Source organism: Ammodytes marinus, assembly GCF_949987685.1.
Source record: "Ammodytes marinus genome assembly, chromosome: 10".
NCBI classification, from domain to species: Eukaryota; Metazoa; Chordata; class Actinopteri; order Uranoscopiformes; family Ammodytidae; genus Ammodytes; species Ammodytes marinus.
The window spans coordinates 9741351-9757954 of NC_137214.1; the positions used below are offsets into that span (position 1 = coordinate 9741351).

The following is a 16604-nucleotide window of genomic DNA, read 5'->3' on the forward strand; positions in this document are numbered from 1 at the left end:
CAGTGGAAGTCACATTACATCGCCTGAGCAGCCATGGATGGCAAGAGGGTCAAAGTTCAAGAAGCAGCAGTGTTGTGTGCATAGTGCAGGTAATGTACAGACTTGATAAGAGCAGCTGCAGTATGTAGTATAGTTAAATGACTACGTATGCGTTTTGGAGTTAGTTTTATACCATTGTAAGACTTTCTGACTGGGCATTCACACAGTGGTTATCGACTGACTATGCAAAAGATGTTTAAACTCGAAAACATGGTGGCTGTTCTGGAAATGTTGTGGAATGTATGCTAAATAACTGGTTTGTGGATATATTTGTGGCAAATTCGGTCAGTCACATTTAGTTTCTGTCCTCTACCTCATGAGAGTTAGCAAAACACATCAGCATATCCATCATAGATGACTCTTTGCTCTCACATCCAGCTGCACATGCTGTCCATTCTCAGTTGATTCTGTCCAAGATTAAATCTCATACCAATCTCAAGATACAAAGCCTGGAGGCTATTTGTAAAAATCAAAAAAAGGCTTATTTTCCAAAGCTTTTCAATCCTACATTATTGCCAAAAGGTGCATAAAACCATCAGAATAACAATCCTCTCTATTATCCCTTTGACTACAGAGGAGTGCTGTTGCACCTCTCTAACCCTTTTAATCTAAAAACCCTCACACCTGGCCGGCTCTCGTCCAGGTAGTCCAGGACTGGGTTGTCATAAGACAGCTGTGCCTTCCTCTGGGCAGACTCTTTCTTCGTTTGGACAGAGGTTGTGAGTGTAGATACGGGCTCCTCTTTGTCTCCTCCCTGCCCCTCCTCGCATGTGAAGCTACAGCAGACTGTTGCCTTGGTGATCACGCGGTCGAGGGGTTTGAGGGAACGCATCCAGCGGGGCAAAAAGTCCCAGGACCGCAGCTTAGAGGGCAGGCGACGGGGGTTGCGGGCTTGCATCACGTTTACTATGGCGATGAAAATGGTCACGGCCAGGAACGGAGCACCAACGCCAGCCATCACCCGCCAGCCGGCCAGAGACAGGCCCAGCACCAGCGCCGGCAGCAGCAAGAAGCAAAGCACAAGGTACAGGACCGCAAACCAGCGGTACTTGGCGGTGCGCTCTCCCAGCACACGAGACATCCTTATGGGCAGGCGCATGAAGGGAAGAGGATACCACAGGAGGATGCCAAAGATGTTGAAGAAGAGGTGACACAGAGCAATCTATATATGTACAAAGATAAAATAAGGGTAAACAGGGCAAGATTTACTTATAAACTGGCATGTTTTATGTATATTTTTTTTAAAGGTGCAGTGTGTAATAACGTGCATTTTGGTGTCATCTAGTGGTGAAAGTTCTAGATTGCAATGCTCCATGTCGACCCAAGGACAAGAAGCTAGTACCTAAAGATGGCACCATCCACCACTGCTTCAGGTATTTCCACAGTATCAAGTGATGAGGTGAAGACGTATTTAGTTATTTATTCTATAGTATTTAGTCTTCGTCTTCCTACAGGTGCATTTCCGGTGGACACCTACTATAAAAATGCGTAAGGCCGTTAAGTGTGTCCGTTCTGTGCTAATATAGAAACATGATGGTGCTACATGGAAGCCTCTGCTCCTATGTGGATGTAAAAAGCTCATTCAAAGGTAATACAAAGAAACAACAACTCTATTTTCAAACGATTATATAGAAATTATAACATGCCTAATGTCAACGGCCTTATTTCCCATGGGGGAAGAAGAGGCATAAGTAAGTATAACATGCCTAATGTTCCATTTCTACCAAGTTTGTTCTGAAAATACCAATTCCTTTTACACACTGGACCTTTAAAGAAGAAAACAAAAAGCCTTTGGGGAAATATCAAAACTGCTCTTAGTCTAAAGGTTATTGGCAGTGTGTTGTTAGCGGTATTGAAGAGTAAGAACTAAGACAACATCTAGCCTGACAGAAGTGGCCTTTGCAGGTACATTAAAATGCTGCAAAAAAAATAGCCTGTAGTTAGTTGCAGCCTGTAGTGATTTGACAATGTGTTGTTTCAATTAATCAGTATTAAGTTGCATAAACGTCTACATTTTTAAAATAAAATGTAGGGCTGTCAAACGATTAAAAGTTTTAATCAGATTAATAACAGGATTCTGTGGATTAATCACGATTACAGTTTTTCTCAGTCGCTTTGGTGCTTTTCTCACATCACTATTAACATTTGCACAGCAGTTAGTGCATTTCTCAAAACAATTAGTGCAAACTGCAAAACCTAGTGGATAACCTGCAAAAGTATGTCACTTGCTCAAAATGGATAGTCTATTCCTCAAAAGCAAGTATGCATGTCAATGAAACTGCCAGTGTCATCAAAATGAGAAGTCTTGAAACCATTGTTTATGAACAAGATAACCAAATGGCTTTGTCATGTTTTCATTATGACAGTTTATTCTCTCAGTGTTTTCCAATGCAAAAAAAAAGGTCAGAACTCGGTGACAGTACCTGAAAATGCTCAAGACAGCACTATACACTACTTGTACAGCCATTTGAAAACTACAGTAAAGTTACACATTGCTGTAGTTAGGGGAGTAAGTGAGTACAAGACACTGAATACGTATGTTTAAAATTTTTACTGTATATGCTCTTTGCAATTCCACAGCATTGTGCAAAAGAAAAATACACTTCAGTCACTTATTTAGAACAAACATAAAAAAACACCCTTTTGGTAGAGCTGTGCACAAATGTGAACAATATAACAGGACATATCGTAACTGAACATATAAAGGTAAATCATTCTGGCACATCCAGACGTTCCTGTCTATCTGGCCACGTATTTTCATCTACATCACAATGGATATTATCCCTTGCAATGCAGCGAGGAAAGTATCTATGATAAAGAAAAGGTATAAAATTTGCTTGACAGAATTTGATAACTAGTTCAACCATTTTGTATGTAATGACTCAAGCAATGAAATGAAGACAATTAGTTTTATTGGGAGCGACTATTCAGCATCCATAAGTATAGTTCATTTTGACTGACATGACATAAGCAAATGACAATGTAATAAAACAGCAGAGAATTGTATGAAAGCAACTGATACATGTCCAAAAGCATTTGCAATTTGTTCAGAGGAAGGAGAAATTGCTACTATGATGTGCTCAAATGACTAAATGTTGCGGAGGTTGAACTAATATTTATGAGAATTTTCATTCTGATCTGAGAAAAGCACCAAAGCAACTGAGAAAAACTGTAATAACGATTAATTTTACCATTCGAAATATGCCCGAAAAATTTAAATTTTCTCTGTATATTGTTGTATGAACAGAAAGATAAATGACAGAAGGTCAGAAGGTAGATATGTACATGTAAAATTTGTATTTGTATTAATTGAAAATCCAAATGATGGTTTTAATACTGAAAATACATTTTATTCAAACTAAAATATATAGCTACCTACCTCACCATAATTTAATTGGTCTGTCTCTTTACTATATATTAAATATAGGCTATATAATGGCATTTATTTGGCGAATCTATAGGTTGTGCATTCTTGAATACAACTTGATTACAGTCCGCGGTGTGTGTGTGTGTGTGTGTGTGTGTGTGTGTGTGTGTGTGTGTGTGTGTGTGTGTGCTGCTATGTTTGGCTGCGCGCAGCAACTGACGTGTTCATTCTAGTAATTAATCACCCTGCGTTAACGCGTTAATTTTGACAGCCCTAATTAAATACATTTTTATTTTCCCAGTACAATCTGCCCCTTGGATACATTTTCTTTTCAAAGGTGGGGAATTTTATCACGCGCCTTGGAATCACTCGCATAAATGAAACACAAACTGTGACTGGCTTAGGGCTTCAGCTGCTTGATAAAAACAGCACATGTGTTTTTGGACTGATTGCATTACACAGGCAGAAAGCCTTAGTAGATCTGGCCCCATAGAACTTAATGCCTGAAGGGGACTATTTTGTCACAGTCAATGTATGTTGTCATTTACATTCTCAGAAAGACTCTGCACAACATGTGTTGTCCTCATGTAGCATTTGTTTAACATAATCCAATAACATATGTTATGGTTCAAATTGTTGACAGTTTAGCTTCCCAAAGAAGACATACTCACTGCTCTTTTTCCTGGAGCGTCCCTTTACTTTCCTCAAAAGCTCCAGCGCACACATTCATGCAAAAATCCATATTCAAGATACAGTACGTTCATGTGTTAATATAATGCCCAATCTGAAGATGATTAAAATATGTGTACTCTAATTCTTAACTCACAGTGTGTGTTCATCCTCCCTTTCCAAGAGGCAAATCAGTGGAAAATATATTCAGGCAAACAAAAGCATTTTCCTACAGTTATTTTTAAATGGCAGTTGGATCTGATAAAACACTAGCTTACTTGTATGGCCGCCGCTATCTTGTTCCCAGGACTGGCCATTGCTGCCAGCAGGGCTGTGGCAGTGGTGCCTATGTTGGACCCTAGGGTGAGAGGATAGGCCCTTTCCAAACTGATCACACCAACACCTAAGGGAGACCAAAGGAGCAAGGGATGGTCGATGATTGGTTAAAGGTGTAGTGAGAAATTCTGGAGAACACTTGGTGTCATAATCACTTTTTGTCAAAATCAGTGAATCTCTCCTTACCATAAGCAACCTGTCTGTGCTGTTGTGCTGAAATAATATCCAGTGTTATTAGTACACAGCCTAGGCTCTGTAAACTGACATGTTGCTAGCTACGGTGGGCCCCAGTGTACATTCCCCTTTGTTTGTATAACAGTTTACAGGGCATGGCTTTGTATACACCATTTATTTCCCAGCACGCATACAACATACAGGTTGTGGATCGTGAAGAGATATTCACTGATTTCTACAGAATGGCTGACTTATCTCATCTTACCAAAATTATTTCTACTTGGTGTTTAAGATGAAACAAAATCAAAATATTTCAAGGAGCAACAATGGAATGATAGAAGCTAAAATATACTTTGGCCAGAGAAAATGACTCAAATGAGTTGCAGCTTTTCAGCAAATGACAGACAAAGTGGAGCAATGCTGCTCTACCATCCATTTGGTTAAAAGTACTCAAATGGTTGCTCTCTATCTGTTATTTTCTAGATCGTTTTCATCACATGATGTCATAAAAAAGTCAATAGGAATAAATACTTCATTTAGTTTATCAGCGGATTGGAAATCCTCCTCCGTGTGTAAAGTCGTGCCTTCTTGCCTTTCTTAATTAGCCTTTCTTAATTACTTCCATCTCACATTTATCACTGTGCAGCAGGCTGATGAGTCAGCCATCACCGATCCTACACGCTTCATTTAGCCAGTGGCATACAGCGCCTGTTATGCAACATGTGTCTGACAGACTTCAACAGACTCAAGCAGTGGACATGAGCAAGACATACTTGTTTTGTCCTTATTTGGCCTCATCTAGAAAATTAACCAAAAAGGAAATGTAAGGTAATTATCACTAGCAGGATAACATGCTCATTTTAATTAGCAATTGAATGCACGAATGGAGCAATCTGGCAAACCTTTGCTCAGTGTACATTTATAAATGTATTGCTGTAGTGAATGTCTGTTTAGAGGTTGTGGTGTTAGAATGTTTAACTTGAAGCAACAAAAAAAAACAATAACCTTGGAAACAACAGCCCAGTTAAGAGCTGCTAGATTGCAGTGGTAATTCCTCAAGGTGTGTTTTAAGTTGTTCTCTCTGCCGAAGTTCAACTGCTTACAAATAAAGTATTACAGAAATTATACATGTTAACAGCATGATTAGATTAGATCATGTAAGTGCACATTTGCAGTGGGAGTGTGAGAGATTCAAACACCAAACGCCAGAAGCAGAGTCCAAGCGAGGAACAGGACTGATCTGATAGTATACGTACATCTGCACAGTGCTGTCCTAAGCTCTGACTGACACTCAGCACAGTTACAGTCTGGCTTCATAAGACATTACAGGACACCATTTCCCTGAAGGGCTGCACCAAATGAAAGCCAGTACTCCTTACTGAAGGCTCATGATGAGAAGAAACTGCACATCATTCCAAACCTTCAGACTGGACAGACACTGGGAATCGCCCCCCAGACTAAAAAAGAAGTAGCACTGTGTCTTCACCCAACACAAACTGGAGAACGCTATAAGCAAACTGAGCAGAAAGTCAAGAAAGTCAAGGACAGCGAGAAATGGCCTGTGTTAGCAAAAGCAGAAGAGTGAATTCAATGTAAGAAAAGCTCATTCTGTTGATCACCTTGAAAATGTATCACCAAAGAAATTGTAATAATAGAAAAGTTCATGAATGTAAGCTAAATGTCATGGCAATCCCTTCAAAAATGTCAACACATTTCAGTCAAATACACTATATAATGTCAGCAAATAAAAGAGGATCACAGAAATCTAATGCGTTCCAAGTCTGAGCGCCATTTATATGTGTGTCAAATGGATAGAGGAGCCATAGTCCATAGTAAGAAATGTTGCTAAAACAAGTGGTTGCCTCAGTGTGGGCGTCGAGCATCTGCAACGGTGAACTCAAGTTATCATTCCCTGAGAGAAGTAGAGTTATGGATCTAAAATAATTGGATCTCACAGTTGTATCACACTATCAGAAATGATTTGCTTACTTTGTGGGCGGTGCGCGTTGTGTTATGCGAGCCAGTCATCTTACTACGGTACCATGTGCTTAGATTTGATCCCTCACACAAAACACATTTATTTTATCAGCAAGCATAAGTTTACTACATGTGAATTACAAGAAGAAGAAGAAAAAAAAACAGGTTGTCTGCTTGGATTAACTGTCCAGTTCACTTTAAAGCATTTCTGTAGAGGGGATAAAGTGTGATGAGAGAAATACATATAGTGTGATGAGAGATATAGAATATTGTATTTCTCTTGCCATAATACTAAACTGAAATATTAGATTCCTGTTCTTGATACTGTATGTATTTTTAACACCTCCACCATCCCTCTCCCCACAGGACAAATGCATATTCCACACCTCTCAGACAGCTAGGTTACTCCCAGCCTAGTGTCTTCAGACTGTCATCCCTGGCCATTCGAAACACACTGCATTGTTGTTTATGGTGAACTGAATGCATTTTTAAAAGTATAAAGTATGTGACTGGACCCAGGAACATGAAGCCACTATTCTTTGATTAAATACTTTGCTTGATTAATACAGCCTTAAGATCTCATTTTTCTCCTCACACAAGTGAAGGACATAAAATGGTTGTTTAACATTTCTCACATATCTCTTATACTTTAATAAAACAACAGACAGAGCCAGAATAAATTATAGTGTAACATTAATATCAGCCAGTATTTGAATGGCTGGCGAGATGTTATAATATGCCTTCAGGTTCCTGTGCTCACTCAGGTGGGTGGTGGACAACAGTGCACATCCAGGAGACCAATAATAAAACAAGGTCATGCAGCACATTCTCTACTTAAGCTGTGCTCATACTGTTCAGCCACTTGTTATATAGAATTACATACTTATGTGCAAAGGCAACACTAAAGTTCTTAAGGTCACCAAGAAATGACCAATGATGGATATTCAACAAAGAGAGAAAGAACATGTATAAGATATAATTGCAGCAGCCATGCATTTAATAAATGACCCACTTGTTGTATATTTGTGAAGTTGTTCCCCATGTCTAACTACAGCTTTGCTTCATACCTCCTGTTTAAAACACAGCTAGAAAACAACAACTGTGTCTATAAGTATGCTGTATACCCTCAATTGTGTTGCATTGCAGAAAACAATCATGTGGTTTCCCAGGGGAAAGATAAAGGCAAAGGAATGTTTTGTAATGTACCTAAGCCTACTTAAATTGATTAGAATTCATAAATACTAAATCTAAATATTCATTTATTTACCTTCAAAGCCACGTAGGACATTTTACTTAACACAAAGTAACAGATGCTGGTCTTACATAACATTTTGGTGAAGGTATTGTGTTGGTGGGTGTCATGGGGTTAAGTCTAATACGGGAGAAAATGTTTTAATGTATGTCCTTGGCAGACTTCTTAGTGGGGTTATTAACATATTCCTACATATTCATTAATTTCGCTGCTTTTCATCTCAACCGTGAAGTCACATATTCCTATGATTTGTAATGTCTGGCATGTGTATATTGTGCATATTGATTCAAATGCTTAAACTCATTTGATTGTGTTGCATTAGAGGCTGCTGATGAGTCCTGACTTTTACCTATACTTTATTGAGCAGAAGTATATATCACTCACCTACGAGGGGAGTCATGGCTGAAGTAAAGACAGAGCTACTCTGGACCACAAATGTGACCCCTGCTCCCACAGCCATGGCCATGTATCCTGCCAGCCAACCAAACGGATAGGGGAGGTCTGTTGAGATAAGGAAAGGAAAGATAAAAAATGACCCGCCACATGTATAAAACGTTGCAACATTTGCATCTTATACACAGCCTTCTTATTGTCATTTGCATCCAAAGCAGCTCATAAAGGTTATTTTTTTTTATATATTCAGACTGCATTCTGCATATTCAACAGCTACTGATTATGTTGATACTCTGTGTAAAAGCAAAAAGCATTGCCCACCTGTATTGATGACTTTATGGATGACCTTGGCTACTTTGCCTTCAAGGAGCGAGTTGAGCAGCTTGACCAGAAGCAGCAGACAGGTACAAAGGGCAGCCATGGAGCCTGCCAGGAGAATCAGGCCCACCGTGAGGTCTGACAGCTGGGTAGAGACAAACAGATGCCTGCCTGCGGAGTGATGGGACCAGCAATCATCAGGATATTACCCCTCAAACATTTGGTTGCACTACATTTTAACAGCACACAATACAGAAAGACAACACATGCCAGAAGAATGCACAAGAGTATGCTACAGATATTATTGAACTCACACTTCATGGACGATTGGGACAAGTTATGACTGGGGCCACAGTGTTCAGTGCTCACATTGTCAGCAGACTGTAGAAAGAAAGAAATGAGAATTATAATAATCCTAATGAAACGCAAATTTGCTCATACAGTTTCCACTGGCGGCAGTGACGGAGTGTTTTTGGCGCCAGTGTGTGACACAATAGTCTGGATGTGCAGGAGGCAGCAGTGGAGACCAGCCATTACCATAACAAGGTCAGTGTGGCACCATTCCTTCACCAGGCTCCTGTTCCTCATGGCCTCATTTCCCATGGCGATCCCCGTGATCACGCACTTGTCAAGCTGAGGGTGGAAGAAGCAGAATCATTTTTTTTTATCTTGCGAGTTAAAGGAGAGCAAATATTATAGTGTTAAACATTCAGCCCTCCAACCAGAAGTCCCACTTTGGATTTCCATCACAGTGACGCCCTGCTGAAGTTTCTCTGTGCATTTAGGCCAGCTAAGCTCAGCCGTGCTATGTGTTGTGTAAGGCCTGTGTGCTGTTTAAAAAAAGGGCCTTAGATTTAGGACTTAAGATTTTAGAAACTTTGTATCCTTCATTTCAGACAGAATCAGCCAAAAGCCTTCTTTCCTTATCTGAATCGAGGGCCAAGGGACAGAGGAGAGTTGTATGCTGAACAAAATGAAAAGCCTTTGGCTGTTTTTTTTAAAGGAATATCTTGTGAAAGTCTTAAATATGAACTCCATGGCTACATTTCATACCATACTGAACAATTTGAGCTTAAGCTGCATGGCCAATGGCAAAAAGTTTTAGCTGTATTTCTCTTCACTGTAGTGTAAAGCTAGCTGGTTATTCCTAGCATTTAGGGTAGGCCTACAACAAGTAAACAATGTAAGATCCAGCATCCACCTGATTAGCTGCTTAGTTTTCTCATTTCTAATATCACAATTCTACAGGCCTTTAGTAAGATAACTAAGCTATCACAGGTAAAATGTCCTCGGTTTCCGGCAGAGGTCTTGGATTTAATCTCACCGGTCAACACACGGCTATTAGAGGCCTATATTTGATGATAAAGTGGATCTTTCAGATCAGTTTTAGTTGTGTTGTGCTGATGGTTTGCATGTTCCACATATTATCTGTTTCATGCAGTGGGGCACTAGAACTGATTTTGATACTAGTATTGACCCTCAAAATCATGGATCTTGGACTTGAAGCTGCTTTGATGCAAGGAAATGTTCATGACTTGTTCTCAGGTTGAGTGGTCTTGCAACTTTAGCTCTTGTTTCTTTTGGGGGGAGGGGTTTGGAAAGGCCAACAAAGGACCACCACCATTCAAACTCTTTAAGCACATCAAACCTAGCCTTCTCTGGAAAAACAAATGATTGCCTGATCTGTCTAGTTATGGTTGCTAAGCTATCATTGGAAGATGATGATCGCTGTTTTGGAGGACGGGTTTTTCAAAAGGACAATTACAAAAACTGGAGATTTATCATTGGACTGTATAGTACCTGTATGATGAGCTTGGTGACTGGCTCGGTGATGACCTTAAGCAGCTCTGGAGCTTCCTCCCCTGGTTGGAGCTTGAAGCTGGTGACCAGCAGGTGTGAGAGGCGCGCCATGAGCCCGCTGGCCACCTCCAGGGGCAGCAGCACCAGCACAGACAGCCAGTTGAAACAGTCGTGGATGGTTGCCCCGGCGAAGGCCCTGCATGCGGGGGTTAACTAAGGGTCAGCCATCAGCATGATCAACTACTCACAATGATTGCATGCTAATCTGCTTATCATACTGTTGCTCCACTTTTTTGAGATGTGAGTGACGTAATGGGCATTTGAGTTCTGACACAGTCTGTGAGTATATATTGATTAAATAATAACATGATCATAAGGATTACTCCATCATTTGTATTTCAACAAACAGCAGATAATGCATCATCACACCATCTGTTCGGTGTCATATCATTTTCATGACAAAATGGGTTACTGGTGCAGGATCAGTGTTGATCTGTGCCATTATCGTCAATGTATGGAAATGTCACTGAAATGGAGGTTGAAGCAAAGAAGAAGTCAACAGCTGCCAGTGCTTTCTCCCCTGAGCTTTTAACACTTCTATCCTTCTTCTTCTCCTCTCCATCTCGACACTTATCCTCTTCACTTTTCCATTTCAATTTCTTCTCCTCTGCTCTCCAGCTTCCCCTCCACTCATGCTCTAGTCTACCTTGTCGCCTATGTCTTCACCCACCGTTGAAACTGGCTCCTCTCCCCTGCTTGCATCATGGCCACTATTGTGTTTGTGACTGAAGTCCCGATGTTGGAGCCCATGATGATTGGAACGGCCAACTTCACTTCCAGCACTGTGGGGTGAGACCACACAAAATGGCACATTTTCACGTAATTACTACAAATTATACAATTTAAAACGCTAGATGAGTTGTTTTTAAATGGAGATGAAAGCTGATGGTAATTGAGAGATAAGTGGAAGCATGCTCAGCCTTCACACGCTGATTCTTGAGGATGCATCTTATGATAACGACCTCAATGACACGCGCACTCATGCCCACATCCATGCCTTTGCATCTCCTTCCTGTCTTTAATAATTACCCAGACTCTTTCTCCCATGTAGAACGTAGAAGCAAAGAGGCCACTCCTGCATACTGATATCATAACCACACTAGACCAAAGAGTGGAGTCCTCGGAGCCTGTGTGCTCCTTGGTAACAGGCAGGTGGTAATGGTCTTAGAAGGCGTGTTAAAATGTGGACTGATTGAGACGTGGGGAGATTACAAGGTGTGAAAGGGTTTGATTTGATTATCTCTCTAATCCCCAGACCAAACTCCTTGATTACAATAATGCTCATAAATGGCTGGTGCAGCGCTACAATCTTTAAAAGGCAATTCGGGGTCAGTAATAATCATACAAAAGAAAGATTGAATTATGCAAACTACTTTAAATCGCAAGGCTTATTGTAATTATGAATCTGATCAAAGCTGACACGTATCCTTTATTAGAATTGACATGGAACATTTTAAGGCAGTCTCATATTCAATGTCACAAGATAGCATCAAATGCATATTTTCCCCATCTGCAAATAATCGCCAACCGATGCACTATTTACTCTTGTTTGAGTTATGTCTCCAACGTGGTTGATAAGAATGGCCCTGCATTACAAGATATGAGAATGTTCACACACATGTATCTGTATTTACCTTGAGTTAAAGTGGTCCGTTGTGCTAAATCATGATGCATATTTGATTTGATCTGCCACAGTGAATAAGGCATGTCATTTTGCTGCGAGTCAGACAAGTGAGGTTATAACCATGAGCTGCTTTTTTAATTAGATCTTTGTTATTTCCACACTTGCACCATGGGAGTTCTCTGTTTTCATAGCTGTGTTCCTGTTTTTACTGCTTAGTTTAATATCTTTACGTGCAAAATAATAACCTTGAGAGAAACACAGACCAACGGTGTATAGCTACAGTACATGCACGCGCAAATACAACATACTGTATATTTCAGACAGAATGGACGTCTTTCTATTTACCTTTTTAAAGGTTTAAAGAGCTAATCCTACAGTATGTCACTCAAATCTTAACACAAACGTCTATGTGCCTACTCACATCCGGAGGCCACCATACTGACAATGATGGATGTGGAGGTGGACGAGCTCTGGACTAGCACTGTTACCAAGATCCCCACCACCAGCCCAGCCACAGGGTTAGACAGCACCACACTGTCCTGGAAAATGTCCCCTGCCACTTTACCTGGTTAAACACACACACACACACACAAGCGCACACACACACACACACACACACACCCCAAGATATTGGTCTCAGACATGACTGTGCTCCGAGGAACTTTCAGTTTGTGCTGATTCTTGCAACCGCTTTGGACAAAAGCGGCAGTGTTGCTACTGTGCCGGCTATTGGTTCTGGGTGAGCGTATACCCATGACAAAGGCATTAAGAAAAACTATATAAAAAATAACATTATTTGCACTAATGATCTTGTTTGCTGTTAAATGTCATTTATGATCATCAGAGCAAGAAGTAGACTGTTTCAGAAATATTTCATAATTTAAATAACATTCAAACTGCTTGTTTCACCCAATTCCAAAAAAGGATTACCAAATGAAGCTTTGCAGTGAATTCCACAGTGGGTTCCTTTATGGACCGTGTGAACTATTCTATGTGAGTCACTTATTTGTCAACCATCAACTGGCTGAGTCAGCATCAACCAGCTGAATAGTGCTTACCCCCGGCTAACTGGAAGGCAGAACTCAGAGTGTCCAAGGAGCAAACAAAGCCAAAGAGGAGGATGAGGAGGAGAGGGATCTTAGACAGATGGATGAGGAGCTGCCTTATGTTGTTTGGACTGACCGCCGTGGTCTGTGGAGAGCTGTCTGTTCAAAACAACAACAACCAAAAAGATAATTAGCCCCACCTTGTCCCAAGTTGACCCCCTTTTCAAAACCTATATCACTGATAACACAGAAATCAGGGGCGGATAGTTATGAAGTACATTTACTTGAGTACTGAACTTAAGGAAATCTTTTTTTTTTGTTTAGACTGCTAATACCACAAGCAAATCCGCTTTTAACAATGTTCTTTTCTCATAACATTTTCAATTATGTTTTCTAGTGTCATGATTGTTTATGCGTTCGAAGATATTTTAATGAAATTTGACTGGGCAACTTTCACTTGTAGTAATGAGTTATATTTCACCAGGAGTGTCTATACTTTGACTTAAGTATTGGGGTTGACTTCTTTGTCTAAAACTGACAGTAATATACCGTGTTTCTGGCAGCTACATCATCATGCTCTTTTCATTCTTGCCGTTTCTGTGTTGTGGATTAGAGAGATAGCCTCAGTAAGCCATCTCTCACACACACGTGGAGAGCAAAGCCATCTGATATACTACATTACCCATACATATTCAGCCAAATACTGCTGAGAGACAACAGGACATTGCCTTGGTTGCCCAGACTGCATTGTATGATCACACTGGTCCTGTGTGTCTTTTGGAGCGTGTATCATACCTAATGAGCCATGTGGATCAGTTTCAACTGTCCTTATTTTGCCTTTTCCAAAAGACCTATCAGACCTGCTGCCAACCAAGGACTCATCTGTGATTCTCCTCTTCATGCCTCTCTTGTACCTTTCTCTGTAGGGAGTTTGTCTGCCTCTCTGAGTGGGGGTGCGCTGCATTGGTGATTGCTATGTCTGCCGTGGTTCTCCAAGGCGCTGCTGAGGTCAGGAGTAGAGCCCAGGCCAGACTCCCTGTCGTCCTCCAGAAGAAGTTTGGGCTGAGGACTGTGCCTCATCACTCCTGATAACACAGAACAAGACACTTGGCTGGTGAAGCATTTCGAATCGTGTAGTAAAAAAGAAAAGAAATGTTGGACTTTAAAGTGGCTATGAGGAACTTTCAATTTGTGTTAATTCTAGCGCCCCCTTTGGACAAAGGCGGTAGTGTTTTTTTTTACCACGCCAGCTGTTGTTCCTGGGTGAGCGTACCAGGACAAAGGCATTAAGAAAAACTTTATAAAAATAGCATTCTTTGCACTCATGGTCTCGTTTGCTGTTTACATGTCATTTATGATCATTAGAGGAAAAATTAGACCGTTTCAAAAATATTTAAAATTTCCTCGTAGCTTCTTTAAACAAAAAAAAAAAAAGTTACCAGTGTAGTCCAGTGCTGTGCTCCGTCCAGACGACACTATAGTTATAGATCGTGAGGACATGCTGCTGCTTTGAATGCTGTGTGGAGAAGGAGACGTGGAGGTAATTAAATGCACAGGATGACACCATTGTGAAAGGGAGAAAAAAAATGGGAGAGTGGACGTGTTTATCAGCCACCTCTCACCACGCCACCGGAGTTCAACAGACAGGCAATTAGCGAGAGAACAAAAGTGGCCCGCATTGTTTGTAATTGGCAGCCGACCTTGATTGTGAGGTCGATTCACACACTTAAACCACGTACACAACCACAAGTGTTGCATCGTCTCGCCTGACAATAGACTACGGCCCTGTCATGATCAATAAGGTAACAATCAGTGGATCCGTGTAACTTGTCTTGTCCTCCGCTTCGTGCAGCTGCTAGTCTGCTTCTTTAAAGGAACTCTGCCCTGTCTTTTATAGAGAAGCAGCTCCCTTCAAAGGTTTTCACGCTCTCTGTTTAAAGAGAGCGTTTTCCCCCCCTTTTCATGTCATCCACTTTGCCTTATTGTTTTCAGCGGACTCCAGTGGAGGAGATAGTGCTAATGTGAATCCTAAAAGCAAGGAGGATGGAAATGAGTTTAGTCATTATAGAAGTCGAAATGACAGTAATTACAGTCACTGGCACTGCATTGTTCCCATTGTGTGTGGTATCCTCCTAAAGGTTTTGGTTGTTAGCGTATACACAGTACATCCATCCATCTGTATGTGGGTTAGCCACTGAATAAACTGTGAATATACTGTATACTGTGAATTCTAAGGCGACACACTGCAGGGAAAAAACATAATTCCTTCATACTTTTTTGGCCACTTTGCTTCCATAACATGTCTTTTTTCATGCCAGTGTTAACGAAATGTCCAACATGTACCTTTAGGTGTTCATTCTACTACACCTGGTCTGTTTTTACGAAGTGGAAGGTAGTTTTATTATATTATATAAAACGTTGTTTTATAAACATTTTGACACTAATATGTTGTAAAAAAAATAAATAAAAAAAAATAATAAAGATTTCATCTCTGGCTTTATCCAACCATCTAGATTGCTGGTTTCCAAAGAGATGCAAGTTACATATGGCCAAAATCTGCACATTTATTCAGACATTTCTCAAAAAGGTGATAAATATTTGATACAGACGTATGCGGTTTAAGTATCTTACCTTGTCTGAAACAGTCTTACGGTGTGGTGTATGACTCCATGTACAGGAAAGTGTAAGCATAGTCAAGTGCAAATCATCCTTAAATAAGCAGATCCAGGTCTGGAGGTGTCAGGAGGAACACCTCATCTCTTACTGATTAACCTGCTCCATCATCGGGGAGCCTCATTGTTAATCAGTCACACAACGTCCTAACTTAATGATGCATAGTTGGGGGAGAACAAATCGTGTACCAGTGATGAATTATGTTGACGACCTGATCTGAGGTCAGTCAAGGATTCTGATGTGGAGGACTGTGTGATGTGATTATTGATTCCTGTTGTTTGAGCTTTGTGTAAGAGCAGGCAAAATCTGACATCTAGTGGTTGATGTGGGAAGGAAACATGTCATCACTGCTCTCCGAGTCCGTTCATAATCTCACGCAGCTGTTATACTGAACCAAACTGTAGCCTGGCAAAGTTGAAAGTCGGGCTATTAAATCAACATTTCCTCCTGAGATAAGTCAGTGGCAGTATTTCAAACACGTACAGTGTAATCTCTTCGACTTGTGCAGAATGTTCAGGTACTGAGGTGCTTTGCCAAAACTCAAGATCAAGCTTGTTGTGACTGGAGATGAACTTATCAGGGTGATGTATTCTCTCGACACCCATGTGCACACACTTCACACAGTCAAAGTCCTCCTCACCATGGGAGAACCCCTCCATGGCCCATAGCAATGTTGTAATTGTTAATAATTAGTCCAGCAACATATTTGTCACATCAGCAGCCCTCTCACCCAAATCTACCGAACTTGCTGACCTCAGACGTGCTTCTAATGAACTCCGAGGAGCACGACTTAATAGTCACCTAGACTGAGTTGTTCAGTGAGGGCACGGAGCCAGAGAGTCTTAACAGTTCTGTTGATTTCCTTGAGGTATGGTG

The 16604-nt window shown here is 40.8% G+C and overlaps 1 protein-coding gene across 1 annotated transcript; it reads right to left on the reverse strand.

Annotated features, from left to right (window-relative positions):
* Nucleotides 1-607: 607 nt before the first annotated feature.
* LOC307256899 (sodium-dependent phosphate transport protein 2A-like) lies at nt 608-16387 on the reverse strand (the record flags this gene model as incomplete). Its single annotated transcript, XM_080036015.1, has 13 exons — nt 608-1201; nt 4354-4478; nt 8199-8315; nt 8529-8696; nt 8840-8906; nt 9063-9158; nt 10326-10521; nt 11056-11167; nt 12431-12574; nt 13068-13214; nt 13970-14140; nt 14495-14571; nt 16212-16387. 13 exons carry the CDS (start codon nt 16385-16387, stop codon nt 608-610), a joined length of 2190 nt encoding a protein of 729 aa, XP_079892141.1.
* Between the last annotated feature and the right edge of the window lie 217 nt (nt 16388-16604).